General features: G+C 41.3%; 1 protein-coding gene across 1 annotated transcript in view; it reads left to right on the top strand.

Annotated features, from left to right (window-relative positions):
* LOC109197600 (amine oxidase [flavin-containing]) overlaps positions 1-19654 on the top strand; it is a 32177-nt gene that overhangs the window by 2303 nt on the left and 10220 nt on the right. Inside the window, exons 2-6 of the mRNA XM_019352955.2 lie at positions 7786-7880; positions 8151-8288; positions 17205-17309; positions 17430-17521; positions 18659-18800. Coding sequence (XP_019208500.1) covers positions 7786-7880; positions 8151-8288; positions 17205-17309; positions 17430-17521; positions 18659-18800 — 572 coding nt within the window. The remainder of the gene's footprint in view (positions 1-7785; positions 7881-8150; positions 8289-17204; positions 17310-17429; positions 17522-18658; positions 18801-19654) is intronic.

Raw genomic sequence — 19654 nt, 5'->3', positions numbered from 1 at the left:
ATCTACTTATTGCCTTCCAGCATTAAAGCTGAGTTTTGAAATACACTTTTGCCTCCGAGCGTCTGCACTTTGGGTTCTCCTTACCATCACTCCTGCCTGCACACAGCCCTCACATGACAAAATCCATCAGGTAGAGAGTATTCTTTCCACTCTTCTGCACACAACGTTTATTCAAGGATTGACTATTTTTTGGTAGATGGAAAAATGCTCTCCCTTGTTCGCAACGTAACCTATCACAATATTATTATCTCTGATCATTGCCCTGTCACCTGCTCCTTCGCACTTAACAACTTCACTAAAGCATATAGGAATTGGAGATTTAACCCACAACTACTGAGCGATTTAAAATTTCAACAGTATATAAATTCTCAGATCTCTTTATTTTTTGATATAAACGATAATGCCGAAACCTCACCTGACATATTATGGGAAACGTTTAAAGCCTATATTAGGGGGTCCATAATATCATATCAGGCCTCACGGTATAAAAATAATAAATTAGAACAGTTAAAATTAGAAAAAATGATCCACGATTTGGACGCCAATAATGCAAGGGCTCCTTCTTTAGATAAGTACAACACTATCTGTGTATTAAAATATAAACTAAATCAAATACTAACCAGCAACATTAATAGAGCGTTCACCTTTGTAAGACAGAAGTACTTCGGATTTGGGGACAAGCCACATAAGTTGTTAGCTAGACAGCTAAAGAAGTTAGAAAATGACAGAATGATTCACAAAATTAGATCATGCAATAGAAACCTGGTTACATCACATAAAGACATTAATGATAACTTTAGACAGTTTTATGAATCTCTCTATACTTCTCATTCCACTGCAGGGCCTAAAGATCTTCAGGACTTTTTAGATAAGTGTGACCTCCCTATGTTAGATCAGGTGGATCGCAAGATTTTGAATGCCAAGATTACAACTGAAGAAATTATCAAATCTATTGGTTTATTAAAAAATGGTAAGAGTCCAGGGCCAGCTGAGTTAGGGAATGAATTTTATAAACAGTTCAAGACTAAACTTGTTCCATATCTATTTAAACTGTACAATCATGTATACAAAGTGGGCACTCTACCACCAACATTGAATGAAGCAATTATTACAGTACTCCCAAAAGGTAAAGACTTGGAGGAAGTGGGATCATATAGACCTATTTCTTTATTAAATTAGGATCAAAAAATCCTGGCTAAAATACTAGCGAGTAGACTCAGTATGGTAATAGATAAACTGGTACACTCAGATCAAACAGGCTTCATACCAGATAGGAGTTCCTTTAATAATTTTAGGCGTCTATTTAATATAATTTACTCCTCCAAGGTGCAACAGGATCTACTTGTACTTAGCTTAGTTGCCAAAAAGGCATTTGATCATGTGGAGTGGCCCTATCTCTTTGCTGTCTTAGAGAAATTTCAACTGGGACAAGATTTTATTTCCTGGATAAAATCCATACAAGAATCCCACAGCCAGAATCCTCACAAACCAAACATTATCCACTCAGTTTAAGCTCAGCAGAGGGACACGACAGGGATGTGTTCTCAGTCCATTATTGTTCGCTCTGGCTCTGGAACCCCTGGCACAGACAATTCGTACTCACCCTGATATACATGGTTATGACACACAGGGCTCGCAAAATTTCAAAATCTCTGGTAGCCCTTCGGGCAGGCACTCTTCAGTTTGTGGTAGCCCAAAATAAATTTAAGTAGCCTGAATAAAAAAGAGAGCAATTTTTTAATGTTTTGTTTCCTTTACAGTATTATACATTAAAGTATAATATTGTAAAGGAAACAAAAATTAATCAGAAAATTGTTAAAATACAAATCACAACAACTGTATAAAAATTACAATCATCAACTCAAACACTTGTTTCTAATTGAACAGAAATTTCTATGAACTTGCAAGAACTGTGTAGAACACGAATCAGTCTGTGTGAGATCTGAATCTGAAATTTCCATTGAAGTCAAGGGTAAGGGGTAAGTGGAACCAAGATCTAGGCCATTTGCTTTTTGAAGTTTGCAAAGACTGCTAAATTTTGACAATGGTAGTTCACTCTTTGCAACATAGTACGCTTTTGAAAGATTTTTCAGGACTTCTTCTTGTGCTTGGTTTATTTTTAGTATGTTCTTTGCAATTGCTGCTTGTTCTGGGAAAGATATTGCAGACTGGGCAATAATGCATTTCTTGCATTTCTCATGGGTTCTGATGGGGTCTTTCTTAAAATTACTGGTCCCAGTAACAAAGGCGCTTGGCGACTCAGATATCGAGGGAAACTCACGACACACCTGGCAGAACATTGTTATTTAGCTCGTCATATTCCAGCCACATAAATTCTTTTGTCCATGAAACCAAACAAGCTGAGCTTTCTTTTTCCCTCATAGTCTGATTTGTCATAACTTTTCCGTTTTGTGGTAGGCTTTTCATTGGCTGCCCCTTCACCCTGACCTGTCTTATTTGGCTCAGCAGAACTAAAATACCGGCGTAAATCCTGCAGCTTTTACACACGTACTTACATAACGGTCAGCGATTCTCTGCGCAATCAACCTCTCACATGTTTAAGCTTGCTGTGGGAGATTTCACTGGTCACGTTTGAATAGTAAGCTAATGAGTGATAAGATGATGCCAGAGGAATTGGTGCGCAATTAATCGTCACTCACCAATCAGTGCTGCCGCTCTCTACACACCGTTCGCGTGATCGCAAAGTGAAAGTGAAAGCAAAAAACAAGCACAAATTCAAACGCGATTTCAATGTGTCACATATTGACAGAGGCTCATCCATGCCAATGACATAATTACTCCGCTACATTTGCGAAAGAAAATGCAAAAGCATTGACACATATTTTTCCTTCCTATGATAGCCCGATGGGCAGGGCTGAGATAGATTTTGGTAGCCCGACTGGAAAAATTTTGCGAGCCCTGACACAGTATATACTTCTAATACTATATCGCTCTATGCTGATGACATTTTACTATACATAACAAAACCCCAAACTTCCATCCCAGCAATCCTCTCCGTTATTGACAAATTTGGCACCTTTGCTGGTTACAAGATCAACTGGGGAAAAAGTGAAGGACTGCCCATCAAATTGGAAAGCAATGAGTGGCTTGCATCTCTTCCATTTAAAATAACTTATGAAAAAATTACATATCTGGGCATCACAATAACAAGAAAATATAGTTCCTTAGTGAAAGAAAACTTTCTCCCTCTACTGGAGAAGTTAAAAAACAACAGTTTTGGAGGACACTCCCTATCTCATTGATAGGAAGAGTGAACTCAATAAGAATGGTATTTCTCCCGCAATATCTGTATTTGGTCCAAAATATCCCAATTTTCCTGCCCAAATCTTTCTTCAAAAAGCTGGATACCATTATTATGCCGTTTATATGGAACTACAAAACACATAGAATAAAAAAATAACATCTATTTAAACATGGATCCCTTGGTGGACTTGCACTACCTAACTTTATGCATTACTATTGGGCATCAAATTTAAGAATAATTTCCCTTCTACTGGATGATACAGCGTTACTCCCCCATGGTTTGCAGATGGAGCAGGAGGACTGCCTTCCTTACTGTGCTGGTGGAATATTACTTTCTCCTACTCCCTTGACAAATACATACTATAACCCAGTAATCCATACCACTTTGCGAATTTGGAAACAAATAGTTAAACATTTTAAACTGAAACCATTATCAATGAGTATGCCTGTTACAGCTAACCCCTCTTTCCTTCCATCATGTGCAGACGGTGCTTTCAACGTGTGGCAGGAACTGGGAATTCGTAAATTAAAAGACTTATATTCAAATGACACCTTCATGTCATTTCAACAATTAATAGATAGATTTGGACTACCGCGCAGCCATTTTTTTTAGATATCTTCAACTACGAAATTATATCCGCACACATCTGCCGCAGTTTGAAAGCATGTCGTCTGACACCTTGGATAGATGCCTTAGTGATAGCCGGGGGTCCGAACAGAGAATTTCATTATTCTATAACTCAGTACAGGAGATGAGTGTACCTTCAACTCACTCAATTAAAGAGGAGTGGGAAAAGGAATTTGGGATTTCCCTACCGGAAGATTTTTGGCAGGAGGTGCTACGCAATATAAATACGCTTTTTATTAATTCCCGTCACTGTTTAATTCGGTATAAAATTGTACATAGGTTACATTATTCAAGGGAAAGACTTCACAAAATGTACCCAGACTGCTCTCCTCTCTTGTTTTGTTTAGAGAAAAAAGGAGGCATAAGTTCTACTAATTTGTAACAACTGCGATACTTGCTTCTAATAAAAGATATATTTACAATACGAAATGCAGGCAATCCACTCCAGCCCTTTGCCAGGGGCCTGTCTAATCCAGTGCATCCAGTAGTCTCCGAAGTTAAATCCAGAGCCTGTACAGGTCAGTCTGTGGGATTCATGACAAAAAAGTATTATCATAAATTTAAAAAACATAAGAGCATCGGCAAAAAGTTTCACCTGCCCAGCAGACAGTTAAAAGTAGCAGTGCTGTCCTATAGTCCATCTTGTATAACTGTTTCTACCCACTATTCTGTCATATTGTAAGCAGTCAGACAAATAAATGTAGAAGACAATGAAAAAAAAAAAACATGTTTAAGGAGGTGAGAGACCAAATAAAACCGATTAACATCTGATCTTTGTGTTTTTTGTTCAATAATCAGTGTGACCTGTGTATACATGCATAAACTTTATTAAAAGAGACAACATTGGTGTTTCCATCATGTAGTAACTGTTAGGTTTAACTGTACTGCTTGTTAGACACTATGAAACACACACTTCAAAATGTTCGACTAATATTTTCATTGTGAATATTAATCATGAGGCCAAACAGGCAGTCCAGCTGCTGCCTTGGAGTCCTGTAAACCACAGAGCGAGGTCAGCATATCCAGGATATCTTCAGCTCTCTAAGTTAACCCAGAGTTTCCCAGGTCGGTCACATGAAAGTGTCGGCAGCATCAACCTAATCTAACAGTCATCTACGAATCTAAATCACGGGTGATATCAATATTATTTTACAGAAAATCATCCTTATTACTGCCAACTATTCCAGAGACGTGAAAATCTACAGTACATAAAAATATAGCTGTCTAACACAACACTGTTGTAAAAGAGATGAAAGCTTCTGTTTGTCGCAGATCAAAGTGGAATGAATGTGATTTGTTGAACTGGGTTTTCTTGCTGCATGTTCTGTTATCTGCATTTCCATCAGCGCAACAGCAGATTAGAATCAAGTATAATAAAATTTATAGGTTGACACGCCTCTACAATGTTGCATGGAAATCAGGGGTGGTACCTCTGGATTGGCAGACCGGGGTGGTGGTTCCCATCTTTAAGATAGAGGACCGGAGGGTGTGTTCAAACTATAGGGGGATCACACTCCTCAGCCTCTCTGGAAAAGTGTATGCCAGGGTGCTAGAAAGGAGTGTCCGTCCGTTAGTTGAACCTTGGATACAGGAGGAACAATGCGATTTTTCATCCTGGTCGTGGAACACTGGACCAGCTCTTTATCCTCTCAAGCATACTTGAGGGTCCATGGGAGTTTGCACAACCAGTCTACATGTGTTTTGTGAATTTGGAGAAGGCATTTGCCCTTGTCCCTCAGGCTGCGTTCACACCGAACACGATAGAGGCGAGCGAAAACGCCCTAAACGCCCCTAATTTGACGCGTGCACATTCGCACCTCAACGCATGTCCAAGAAAAACCCATCGCGCCTCAAAATTGCATCTTTCCACGCGCGTGGACCGGAAATGTGGGAGGAAGTTGTGCCAGATGTGTTGTGCTGCAGATGTCCTCTGAATAAACACATTATCTTGTTAGCGGAAAGGTATTTGTACATCAGTGGGAAAATAGCGGGACAGTAGGCGGGCTTGCTAGCTTTTGCGCGGCTTTATCGGGTCAGTCTGAAAATTAAAAAGGAGAATGAATGAACTTACCAGGTTGCCCGATCTCCTCACTTCTGTGCCTCCAAGCTCGGTCCTTTTTATTCCTGTCTCGGTAGAAGTAGCAGCTGGCATCATACAGCTCTGGGTGATTAGCCACGGCAGTGATGAGTTTTTCCTCCATACTGAATGAAGAATGAAGGCTTTGGTTTGATCTGCCCCTGTGACCTGGTTACAGCCACGTCACCGGCCTCCTGATTGGTTGTCGGGGCGCGATTTGACGCCGGAGTTCATATTTTCCAACTCCAGCGGTTGGCGCGGTACGGGCGTGTGCACAAAATGCAACACACAATCTGACACGCGTGGTTTTCTTCGCGAGTCAAACGCGCCCCACGCGGTACACTGACGCGCGTTTCACGGGTTTTGGCGTTTTCGCGACGCAAATCTGCTTCCGCATGTTCGCCGGATGCGCAATCACGTGTCATCGCGCTCTTTCCATTGACTTTACATGTACACCTGACGCTCTGGCCGCCTCTATCGCGTTCGGTGTGTGCGCACCGTCAGAGTGTCCTGTGGGGGGTGCTCTGGGAGTATGGGTTGTTTGGCCCATTGCTATGGCCCATTCAGTCCTTACACAACTGTTGCAAGAGCTTGGTCCGCATAACTGGCAATAAGTCGGACTTGTTCCTAGTTAGTGATGGGCCTGTCAGGGCTGCCCTTTGTCATCGATTCTGTTCATAATTTTTATGGACAGAATTTCTAGGCGTAGCCAAGTGGTGGAAGGCTTTCACTTGGATGGTCTCAGAATCTCATCTCTGCTTTTCACAGATGATGTGGTTCTGTTGGCTTCATCAGGTGATGGTCTCCAGGTCACACTAGAATGGTTTGCAGCCGAATGTGAAGCGGTGGGAATGAGAATCAGCACCTCCAAATCTGAGGCCATGGTTATCAGCCGGAAAAGGGTGGAGTGCACACTCTGGGTCAAGGACGAGTTCCTGTCCCCAGTGGAGGAGTTTAAGTATCTCGGGATCTTGTTTACGAGTGACGGGAGAAGGGAGAGGGAGATCGACAGACGGATTGGTGTTGCTACTGGAATGATGCGGATGCTGCACCGGTCTGTTGTGGTGAAGAGAGAGCTAAGTGTAAAAGCGAAGGTCTCAATTTACCAATCAATCTACGTCCCTACCCTCACCTATGCTCACGAGCTGTGGATAGTTCCCCCAGACAAGCTGGAGGAAGTGGCTGGGGAGGGGGAGGTCTGAGCTTCTCTGCTTAGGCTGCTGCGACTCTGCCCCGGATAAGTGGAGGAAGATGGATGGATGGATGTTTTAAAATTAAATTAATGGGCATTTAATTGATCATTTAAATATGTAATTAATTAATTAATTCCAATTTTAATCAATTATTGACACATTTAATTATTAATTATTATTTATTAATTATTTAATGGTGTATTTAATTAATTCATTTTGTCACTCCTGGCCCTCCATACTCCATATGCCAGAGGTTAGTGTATGAAAAGCTGTTTTTCTAATCTCTGTTAATGTACAACAGAAAACAATTCAAGTGGGAATACCTGTTAATGGTATAACAGTGCCCTAACTAGCAGAGAAACCAGATTTACTTTAAAAATAAACAAAGAAGTTCAAATCTATATGTTTCTTATCAGATTTTCCAAACGATGCTCTTGATCTGGTTTTAAACAATGTTTCTTTTAAGAAAGGGATTTTTGGAAGCCTTTTCTGTCATTAATTTTAAAAGAGTTCTAAAATCCCTGTGTGCCTTTTGCTATTGCCATTTTTTACAAGTACAGAAAGGACATATATTGCTTGAATCCTTATGTTTAAGTCCTGTTGGTGTCTCTGTCTTTCTGCAGGTTTGAGTGCTGCAAAGCTGTTGAAAGCCAATGGGCTCGATCCTGTAGTGTTGGAAGCCAGGGACCGGGTTGGTGGTCGTACCTTCACTGTGCAGGTAAGGCAAAGAGTGCCAATACTACTGTAGGAGCGGCTCATATAAGAGACAATCAGTAACAGTAATAAAAATAATTTACAGCCTTTTCAATTTTACAACATAGATAGTGTGTCGATTGCTTTGAATGGGCATACAAAAAATTTTTTACATTTATATTCAAGTCATTTATGAGCGCAGAAGTACAAGCATAGATCATTTAGACTTTTCAGAAATGTCTGTGTCATTTCTTTCTTTTTTGTCATGATCTAATTGCGAGTATGTGTCTTTTAGAATAAGGAGGCAAAGTGGGTTGATCTAGGTGGTGCATACATTGGACCGACACAGAACCGCATCCTCCGTCTGGCCAAAGAGTACGGCATAAAGACCTACAAAGTCAACGAGCAGGAGAACTTGGTGCATTATGTTAATGTGAGTGTCTTTTTTATTTTTTGATTGCAGATAATTTTCTACTCCAAGCTTTCGTGGTTTATGTCATGTCTGTTTAGTCAGTGACAGATCATGACATGTTCCAGATGTATTCTTCACATTAAGTGATGGAGTAAATGGAGTAAATGATGACAGTGTTCAAAAGATGATGCACCATATCCTGAGTCTGACCCATTATCCAATAAAAAGGAAATCCAAGTCTCTGCTACTTTTCTGGCATCACTCTGTAGGCATGGCAACAAAGATCTTTATCAACATTTTTCAATTTCCACTTGCCGCTGGCACTTTTGCTTATATTTACTGATCAAGGTTGCAGCTGTAATAGATTGCGTGAGCTAACAGAGCTAGCCTCTTTGCCATCAGCAGTAGAGTTTGAAGCATTTGTTGGGAATCTTTTTATTTGCACTAACAACAAACTAATAAGTTGTTATCATCATTGTTAACTTTAGTTCACTTGACTGTAAACTGTAAATTAGCCACTCCCCACACATGGTCGTACAGAAACATATATAATAATATATGTAATATAATATATATAATAATATATATATAATAATCAAAAGGTTCGTGGTTTGATCCATGGCTGCTCCAGTCTCCATGGCAATGCACCCGTGCTCCAGATGCATTCATTGGAGTGTGAATGTCAGATAGAAAGAACTTAATGTAGATGTAGGAAAAAAGTGAATATGTGTGTGAATGGGTGAATTAGACATGCTAAAGCGCTTTGAGTGTTCAAGTAGAATAGAAATGTGCTGTATAAGAACCACTCCATTTACCATATACCAAATCTTGCAGCGCTCACAAGGTCCCGCTGCTCAACAAGGCACATTTGCAAACCCCTCTTAAGTTTGCCAGTGAACACCTAAAAAACTTGGAGAAGCCTTTGGAGAAAGTGATATGGTCAGATGAAAACAAAATTGAGTTCTTTGACAACAACTCAACCCGCTGTGTTTGGAGGAGGAGAAGTGATGAGTATGACCTACAGAACACAATCCCCACAGTCAAGCACAGAGGTGGTGCTTTGGGCTGTTTTTCTGCTGCGGGTACAGGATGACTTCACCGTATAGAGGGGCCAATGGATTGGACCATGTGCCATAAAATCTTATTCCCTCAGCCAAAACACTGAAGATGTGAATGAGTCTTCCAGCATGACAATGACCCAAAATATACCACCAAAGAAACATAGGAGCGGCTAAAGAAGATGCATATTAAGTTCATTTTGCAGCTTAGCCACTCTGAAGACCTCAGTCCTGTAGAAAATCTGCTGTGGGCGGCTTTAAAACCTAAAGCGTTTAGAGATTTTCTATAAAGAGGAGTGGGTCAAAATCCCCCCTGAGATGTGTGCAAACCTAATGACCAACTACAAGAAATATATTACCAAAGCTCACACTGAGCTCGGGTTTTTATTTGATTTGATTTTTTGGTTTTTGTGGACAGTGGTTTGGAGATGATGATGGGAAAAAATGAAATATCTGGAAATACTGGAAATGCCATCACCATCACCCTTCACAGAGTACTGAGCCATCTGGCTAACAGGAAGAGCTACGTGACGATGCCCTTCATGGACTACAGCTCAGCATTCAACTCTATAATTCCAGACATCCTTATCACCAAACTGGACCACCTGCAGACGCCCCCTGCCACCTGTTCTTAGGTTAAAGCTCGGTAAACACCCTGGTAAAGAAGGCCCAACAGCGAGTGCACTTCTCCATGTCCTGAGGAAGAAAAACCTGGACTAGAAGCTATCCAAATGAAGGATTCTCAAGCCAGAACTTACTAAACAGAAAAAAACAACCTTTATTAAGGTGAAGTATGGGAAGTCTGTCTGAAATCCGGAAAGGAGAATAGTCAGAATCTGAAGTTTTCAAAAAACACTCGATGCATCAAACACTGGAGGATAGCAATGATGAAAGTTTTGAACAGATCTTAGAATGCTATAATAATCACAGTGACAAGCAAACTAAAAACTCGAAAACTCTGGAAACCATCAAATAAGGTAAAACTGTTGCATTTTATGTTGGCCACTCGCATAATGAATACCCTGCAAGATAGAAACTTATTTTATTCGAGAAATCTTTAGACTGACTTCAGAGGTGGTGTTTAGATATCATTTGATATCTTATATCCGTGAACTGTTCCCTGCATCAGCAGTTCACAGCAATCACTCTTTATTACCTATATTTTTATCACGTGTGTGTGTGTGTGTTAGTGTTTTACTACATTGGTAAAATTGTAAAATTGCTATGGGTAAATCATGAACACCTTAACTGAGGCAGGTGAGGCCTGCAGTTCTTAAGATGTTGTTCTGGGTGCTTTTGTGACCTCCTGGACTCTTGGAGTAATTTTAGTAGCCCGGCCACTCCTGGGAAGTTTTTTCCATTTGTGAATAATAGCTCTCCACTTGGTTCAGTCTTAGAAATGGTTCTGTTTTTAAGTTTCTTTAGATCATGGCATGACATGTTGCTTAGCTTACTTCACTTTGTCAGACAGGTTATATTTAAGTGATTTCTGGATTCAGCAGTTATCAGACCTGAGTGTCGCTAGTTGAAACTGAACTTTCCAAAGTTCAGCTTTCCAAAAAATTTGGTTGATCACAGTAAATTCACAATTTAACAAGGGAGGGCAACTACTTTTTTAAATAAAACATAGCTTTTTTCTCTCTTAATAAATTAGTTTATTAATGAATCTAATCATTTAATAATTTACTAAATTTTAAAACTAAATGTAGTTTAACAAATGAGAAATCAAGAAGAGCAAACATTTTTCCCAGTACTGTATATTATGTTAGGCAATAAAATAACTATTGATAATAGATGTTTGTTAAGAAGTCAGATAAGAGTGTACAATGTAATTTGGGTAAAAGGCTAAGGGCAGTGATTAACGATTTGTGTGATTCTGTGAACTGTTTATCTTTAGATGATTGTCATAAAATCCTCCTACTCTGCAGTATAGTCACCTTTGTCTTCAAGTAGTATTCGTTTGGTCCTCTGATTGAGGACACTTCCCTGCTTGCTGGTGTGGAAACAGATGTTGCCATGCTTCGGTAATTTATTTTTTATTTATACAGCACCAAATCACGACAACAGTCGCCTCAAGGTGCTTTATGTATAATAATACATACAGAGAAAAACCCAACAATCATAGGACCCCCTATGAGCAAGCACTTTGGCGACAGTGGGAAGGAAAAACTCCCACTAATAAGAATAATAATCCCCCCATCCCTTCAAGAACTTTGAAAACTGATGCTGAAGGTAGTAGTTGTTTCATAGAGGTTTCTGGTGGAGAAGCTTCAGTATATGATGTGCTGTGAGTGAGAATGTTTTTGATAATCTAATTACGGTGTAAATTTAAAATATGCAGGAATCCCTGACATGGTGATTTATTTGTGCTTTGTTCACACTCTTAATTCAATTCAATTCAATTCAATTTTATTTATATAGCGCCAAATCACAACAAAAGTCGCCTCAAGGCGCTTTATATTGTACAGTAGATAGCACAATAATAAATACAGAGAAAAACCCAACAATCATAGGACCCCCTATGAGCAAGCACTTTGGCGACAGTGGGAAGGAAAAGCTCCCTTTTTTCCTTTCCCAGGAAGAAACCTCTGGCAGAACCAGGCTCAGGTAGGGGCGGCCATCTGCAGCCACCGGTTGGGTTGAGAGAAGGAAGACAGGATAAAAGACATGCTGTGGAAGAGGGACAGAGATTAATAACAAGTATGATTCAATGCAGAGAGGTCTATTAACACATAGTGAATGAGAAAGGTGACTGAAAAAGAAATACTCACCTATTGCAGCATAACTAAGGGAGGATTCAGGATCACCTGATCCAGCCCTAACCATATGCTTTAGCAAAAAGGAAAGTTTTAAGGCTAATCTTAAAAGTAGAGATAGTGTCTGTCTCCTGAATCAAAACTGGAAGCTGGCTCCATAGAAGAGGGGCTTGAAGGCTCTGCCTCCCATTCTACTTTAAAATACTCTAGGAACAACAAGTAAGCCTGCAGTGCGAGAGCGAAGAGATGACTTACCGCATTTGTAAGATTTTTAGAGCCGAGTGCAATAACCTGTTTTATCTGAATTTAGAAGTAGAAAATTTGAGGTTATGTAGGTCTTTATGTCTTTAAGACATTCCTGAAGTTTAACTAATTGGTGTGTGTTATCTGGCTTCATCTGGCTGGTCTAATTGTTGTAATAAAATGTTATGGTCGACAGTAATGAACGCTGCACTAAGGTCTAGCAGGACAAGCACAGAGATGAGTCCACTGTCAGAGGCCACAAGAAGATCATTTGTAACCTTCACTAAAGCTGTTTCTGTGCTGTGATGAGCTCTGAAACCTGACTGAAACTCTTCAAATGAGCCATTCCTCTGCAGGTGATCTGTTAGCTGTTTGACAACTACTCTTTCAAGAATTTTTGCGATGAAAGGAAAGTTGGACATTGGCCTATAATTAGCTAAGACAGCTGGGTCTAGAGATGTATTTTCAAGTAACAGTTTAACTACAGCCAGCTTGAAGGCCTGTGGTACATAGCCGATTATTAGAGATAGGTTGATCATATTTAAGATTGAAGCATTAATTAATGGCAGGACTTCTTTGAGCAGTCTTGTAGGAATGGGGTCTAAAAGACACGTTGATGGTTTGGAGGAAGTAATTACTGAAGTTAACTCAGAAAGATTGATTGAAGAAAAAGACTCTAAATGAATATCAATGGTACTGAAAGCTACATAATGTTACATCTGTGAGATGATTGTGAGTAATTTTTTCCCTAATGGTTAAAATTTTATTTGTAAATTCATGAAGTCATTACTAGTTAACGTTAAAGGGATGGTTGGCTCAACAGTGCTCTGACTTTTTGTCAGCCTGGCTACAGTGCTGAAGAGAAACCTGGGGTTGTAGGTAGTAAGATGTTCTAGCTTTACGGAGGGCTTTCTTATAAAGCAACAAACTATTTCTCCAGGCTGAATAATGATCTTCTAAATTTGTGAAACGCCATTTCCTCTTCAGCATACGAGTTATCTGCTTTTGGCTACATGTTGGGGAATACCAGGGAGTCAAATACTTATGATTTGAGGCCTTATTTTTCACAGGAGCTACAGTATCCAGAGTCGTACGTAGTGAGGAGGTAAAATTATTAACAAGATAATCGACCTCTGTTGGAGTAGCGTTCAGATAGCTGCTCTGGTCTGTGTTGGTACAGGGCATTGAAGATGATAACAGTGGGTGGATTATATTCTTAAACTTAATTACAGCACTTCCAGAAAGACATCTACTGTGATGAAGTCTACTCTCCACTGCTGTGTAATGAATTATTGTAAAAAGGAAATGATCAGACAGGAGAGGGTTTTCAGGAAATACTGTTAAATGTTCAGTTTCTATGCTATATGTTAAAACAAGATCTAGAGTGTGATTAAAGTGGTGGGTGGGTTCTTTTACATTTTGAGAGAAGCCAATTGAGTCTAATAACAGATTAAATGCGATGTTGAGGCTGTCATTTTTAGCATCTACATGAATGTTAAAATCACCCACAATAATAATTTTATCTGAGCTGAGAACTAAATCAGATAAAAAAGTCTGAGAAATCAGACAGACACTGTGTAAGGCCCAGGTGGACGATAGATGATTACAAATAAGACTGGTTTTTGAGTTTTACAGCTGGGGTGGACAAGGTTAAGCATCAGGCTTTCAAATGGATTAAAAGTCTGTCTTGGTCTTTGGTTGACTAATAGCCTGGAGTGGAAACATGCTGCCACACCGCCCCCTCGGCCTGTGCTTTGAGGTTTCTGATAGTTAGAATGACTCGTGGGTGTTGATTCATCTAAAATAATCACCCTGCTCTAACCAGGTTTCTGCAGAGTAAATCATAAATTTGTTTATCAATTATTAAGTCGTGTACTAACAGAGACTTGGAAGAGAGAGACCTAACATTTAATAATCCACATTTCACTGTATTACTCTTTGGTGCAGATGTGGATACTGTATTGATCTTTCTTTGTGATTTTTTTTTTTATGTTTAAGTCGGGGGGTTTTTTGCTGGTTTTTAGTTTGTTTTTTGTCTGTTTGGGAGCTGAAACAGTCTCTAAGGGGATGGGGTTTTGGGGGGGATAAAAGGAGGAGAGAAGCTGCAGAGAGGCGTGTAAGACTGCAACTCTGCTTCCTGGTCCCATTTAAACCCCCCAAAATGGTCACAGCACAGCACAGAAGTCCATACAGTTCCGGGGGCCGACTCGGAGTTCGGTAGCACAGGAGCCAAGGGGAAAACAATTCAGGGGGCCAACCACGCGGAAGGCAGTGGCAGCGACACAGGTGAGGTAAGTCCAGAGGCCAACTGCACAGAAGGCAGCGGTGGCGACACAGTTCAGGGGGCCGCCCACGACGGTGATGATGTCTAGCCAGTGTGGCCTGTAAAGTGGCTGGCGATGTGAGGTGGCGAACATGGAAGAAGAGCCGGCCGTACTAGATGTGGATGAGCCGTCCGAACAGGTTGTGGACCAGACTGCGGCATGGCAGCTGCTGGACTAGACGAGGCAAGACTAGACAGTGATGGCCGCAGGTGGTGATGCCGCAGGTGGTGATGCTGCAGGCGAGGGTGTGGAAGCCACAGGTGGTGATGCTGCAGGCTGGATGGGTCCCTTGGACCCTCCAATGGAGACAGAAGAAGGCTGAAGCAGTCCCTCGGACACTCCAGCAGAGACAGAAGGCTGAACCAGAAGGTGCGGAGTCCTCTGGCAGACACGAAGGTGGCTGGAGCTGCGCAGGGTCTGCCCAGGCAGCAATAACAAGGTGCAGTCCTCAGTTGGCTTCTTTGCCTCCTGGGGTCCAGAATCAGCTGATGGCTGAAACCCAGCCTCTAGGGAGGCCCTAAAGAGAGTAACTGTCTCTAAAGCGGCCAGTTCTTGAGAAACACCTGAGGTTAGAATGAGACTTTCTCCCTGCTTAGAATGAACGGGTGAAGATGGTGGCAGAAAGGGTGGCTGAGCTGCAGACTAAATAGCAAACTGAGCAGGTGGCAACACAGGAGACTGAGCTAGTGGCAACACAGGAGACTAAACTAATGACTGAACTGATGGTTGAGCTGCAACTTGAGCAGGTAACTGAGCTGACTGAAGAGGGACCTGAGCTAATAACCAAAGTGATGATTGAGGTGAGAATGGAGCTGGACAGGGGAGTCGGTTCAGCCGGATGGCTCCCTGGCCTCAGTTGGGCGATGGGGGTATGTGGCGGAGTGTGGTCTGCGATGCCGCTGCAGGTGAGACTGACTCACCTGCACAGCATCTACAATCAGGACTCGCTGGCTTAAAACCTGTGCTCTGCTTGTGTTGTTGATCTTGGTGGTGGAGCGGGAGAGCTGCAGACGTTGAATGTAGTTATAGCAACCGTGTGATTATTGTAAGAATAAATGATGCTGCGAAGCATGAAAATGCTAACGTGTCTGCCGTGGTTGTTTACAGTTATTGGGAGTTTCCATGTGGTACCGAGGCAGGTTATTGGCCGGTAGTTGTATGGGACTGGTCCCTTCTGGGGATCCTTGAGGATCAGGACCATCCGGCCTTCAGTTAGCCATTCTGGGTGTCTCTTGACAACTAGCAGCTGGTTCATTTGAGCTTACAGACACTCATGGAGTGCAGTCAGCTTCTTTAGTTAGTAGGCATGAACCATTTCGGGGCCTGGTGCTGTCCAACTCTTCATACTAGAGACCCTTTCGTGTATATCTGCCACTCCAATGGTTACTGGACCCTGTTAAGGGAGGTTGCTGTGGTCTGCTGTCAGATCCACTAGCCACTGAGCATTGCTGTTATGGGTTGCGTCCTTCTCCCATATGCTCTTCCAGTATTTTTCCGTCTCCAGCCTTGGTGGTGCTGTTCTCATATTGTTCCCCTGCCATTGAAAGTACACCTTGGCTGGTTCTGTGGACAACAGCTGGTGTTATTCTCCTGCATTCAAACTCTCTGGTGTACCTCTTCAAGCAGCTGGCTGTGAGTCTTTGCTTGGCAGTTTCCAAGCCCTCAGGTATTGGACAACTTGCTGTAATTCTTAGGCACCTTCTTTGTCGCACTTTTCTGCAGCTCCGATAGTTGGCTAACCTCCCTCCGTGCTACCTTGATGCCTCCCGTCTCCTTCAATGCAGTAACAGTGCAGTTACAGCTGCATTGTTGGACAATGAAATAAACAACTAAATAATTTTGATATTTGTTTTGTTTTGTCTTTTTCCTTTGGCTCTATTACAGTGGTATTACATTACAGCAGCTCTGTGAGGCTTAGGGCATTTCCAAAAAGACGTGCAGACAGTTTTTTCTCTTTCAAGGAAGTTTGTGTTTAATAGGGTTTGAAATAAATGTTCCTGTCAGGCTAACCTCTCAATACTCAATACTCAAGCTCTCAATAATCTCTCAAGCATATGACGCTAGAGAGATTATTTGAGGTTACGTCAACACACATAGATGAATGCCATTGTTATCCTCCACATAGCTAAGAGACCTTTGCTAGAAAGCAACAAAAATTAATCTCTAGTTACAATTGTGGTTTGGCAACACTTTAAACCCCTGACTGTCACCTCTGTGTTTGCATGTCTTTGTATGTGATTGAGAAATGCAGAAATAAACTAGACCAGGCATAAAAACTATGGCTTTGGATTATGGATACTCTTATCACATTTAATGATTCAGTATCTTTGATTCAGTTGTAAACATTGCACAAGCTATTACTCCACTTTCCCCACCACTCTTCAAACTGCTTTCACAGTCAGTTAGAGGTCGACTGAAACAAATCTTTAATGGCAAATGGTGAGATGTTGTTCTTTAAATGCTGCCATCATTAACCATTACTTATAAAAGCTGTGCTTATTTGATGATTGAAGAATATTGTTTTGATGACGATGGCCGCAATCATGTGTCCAACAGGGAAAGTCTTACCCATTCAAAGGTTCCTTGCCTCCCGTTTGGAACCCCATCACTTTGATGGACTTCAACAACCTCTTTAGAACAATGGATAAGATGGGCGAGGAGGTAAAGCAGTTCTCATTACTAATGAGTATTCATATTAATACACATTATAGTTTGGTTTACTGGACAGCTTGCACACCTGCTACATGCCTGACTCATGTTGAACATCGTCCTGCATTTCAGATTCCCAGAGAGGCTCCCTGGAGAGCTCCCCATGCTGAGGAGTGGGACAAGATGACCATGCAGGAACTCTTTGAAAAACTCTGCTGGACCAGGTAACATGTTCAAAATGTTTCCCCTTTGTGCAGAGAATAGGTGTAGCTATTCATCCTGTTATCTCTAAACGTTTATATCCAGGGTAAAGTTTTATTGTTAAATCACATGACACAAGTGTTGAAGTTGGTCTCTAACAAAAGAAATGTCATTTTATTTTCTGATATCTCATATCAGTCAGTGAGGCTGGCTGGTGGAGTGCTAGGTTATAAGTTATGTTAGCAACCTCAGTTACTAAGGTTTCATGGGTGCAGCATTCTGCACAACAGACTTGGCATAAAATGCTAGAATCCCACACACTGAAGCTGGAAGTAAAATTAACGCTCTTTGGTTAATTTTGGTTAATTGGCTAATTCCAATAAAATGATCCAAAAGGCTCCAACACTACAGTCACAGTTAAGAGGTCCAGTTCAGTGACTCAAACTTGCAGAGGTGGAAATGGTTACAGCTACCTGTGTCAGCACTAATAAGAATAATAATCCCATTAGTGCATCCCTTCAAGAACTTTGAAAACTGATGCTGAAGGTAGTAGTTGTTTCATAGAGGTTTCTGGTGGAGAAGCTTCAGTATATGATGTGCTGTGAGTGAGAATGTTTTTCATAATCTAATTATGGTGTAAATTTAAAATATGCAGGAATCCCTGACATGGTGATTTATTTGTGCTTTGTTCACACTCTTAATTCAATTCAATTCAATTCAATTTTATTTATATAGCGCCAAATCACAACAAAAGTCGCCTCAAGGCGCTTTATATTGTACAGTAGATAGCACAATAATAAATACAGAGAAAAACCCAACAATCATATGACCCCCTATGAGCAAGCACTTTGGCGACAGTGGGAAGGAAAAACTCCCTTTTAACAGGAAGAGACCTCCGGCAGAACCAGGCTCAGGGAGGGGCGGGGCCATCTGCTGCGACCGGTTGGGGTGAAAGAAGGAAAACAATATGAAAGACATGCTGTAGAAGAGAGACAGAGATTAATAACAGATATGATTCGATGCAGAGAGGTCTATTAACACATAGTGAGTGAGAAAATATTCTCACTCAATATTCTTTATATTCTTACAGAATATAAAGAATGTGATCGGGGTACATGCAGTATTTAAAGACTTCTTACCTTCCATGTAATCCCTCCCAGAACTGCTCGTCGCTTCGCCACACTGTTTGTCAACTTGATCGTGACCGCTGAACCCCACGAGGTGTCGGCTCTCTGGTTACTCTGGTACGTCAAACAGTGCGGAGGAATAATGAGGATCTGCTCCACCACCAATGGAGGACAGGTATGTCTGCACATATATATCTGTCTGAACAAACAGAATACTCTCTCGGCATGCCAAGAAGTGGACTTGCATTCTTTGCCTCACACACAGATTCATTCAGTGATTCAAAGGAGCAGTGTGAACATCAGAGGGAGATCCCTCACAGCCCAGTCTCCTAAGTCTGCCCTGAATAAGATGCTGTCCACACAAAAGATGTTTTCTTGGAATACTCAGGGCGTCTTTTCTGCTGCCGTTCCTCAAGCTGAGGGGCCTTGTTGCCATAGCCACTCAGGCTTTGGTAAACAAATGACAAATAGTAGTGCAGTTGGCTCTGTGGCCCCTTCCTGTTTGCTTCACATTTAAAGCTTGCACATCTTGTGATTGATGCATCCATAGGGGTGTTTGAAGTATTTACACATAGTTATCTTAAACATATGGATATGCAATTGGTATGCATTGCTTCCAGTGCAGCTCTCCTGCAAAACTGCAGAACTTGTCTTTAATCAAACAAGACAAGCACAGGCTCACCTCGTTTCACCGCCCGGGACTGATTTAGGTTTAGCTCGTGCTTTCACACCGACTGCTCGACAAATTCATCCAAATGCCACAGAGGAATGCACACAATGTGTTTCTGGTCAGGGATGAGAGAGATGTTGACACTAACCACATGGAAAAGGTCAGCACTGATTTAGTTTTGTATATCGGAGCTTTGACAGCCCAAACCTTTCTCCGCCTCCTCACTATCATCTTCATCATTCAACATTTGCTGGCCTGGCTTTATGAACGTGTTTCTTTTGAAATAAGATGCAGAAATTTGTAATGAAGGAAATGAAGGTGGACTGAGGATAACCGATGCGTAACACCAGGATAAATCA

Source organism: Oreochromis niloticus, linkage group LG16 (assembly GCF_001858045.2).
Source record: "Oreochromis niloticus isolate F11D_XX linkage group LG16, O_niloticus_UMD_NMBU, whole genome shotgun sequence".
Taxonomy (NCBI): domain Eukaryota; kingdom Metazoa; phylum Chordata; class Actinopteri; order Cichliformes; family Cichlidae; genus Oreochromis; species Oreochromis niloticus.
The sequence above is the reverse complement of the archived record's forward strand: the minus strand, read 5'-3'. Positions and strand labels throughout refer to the sequence as shown.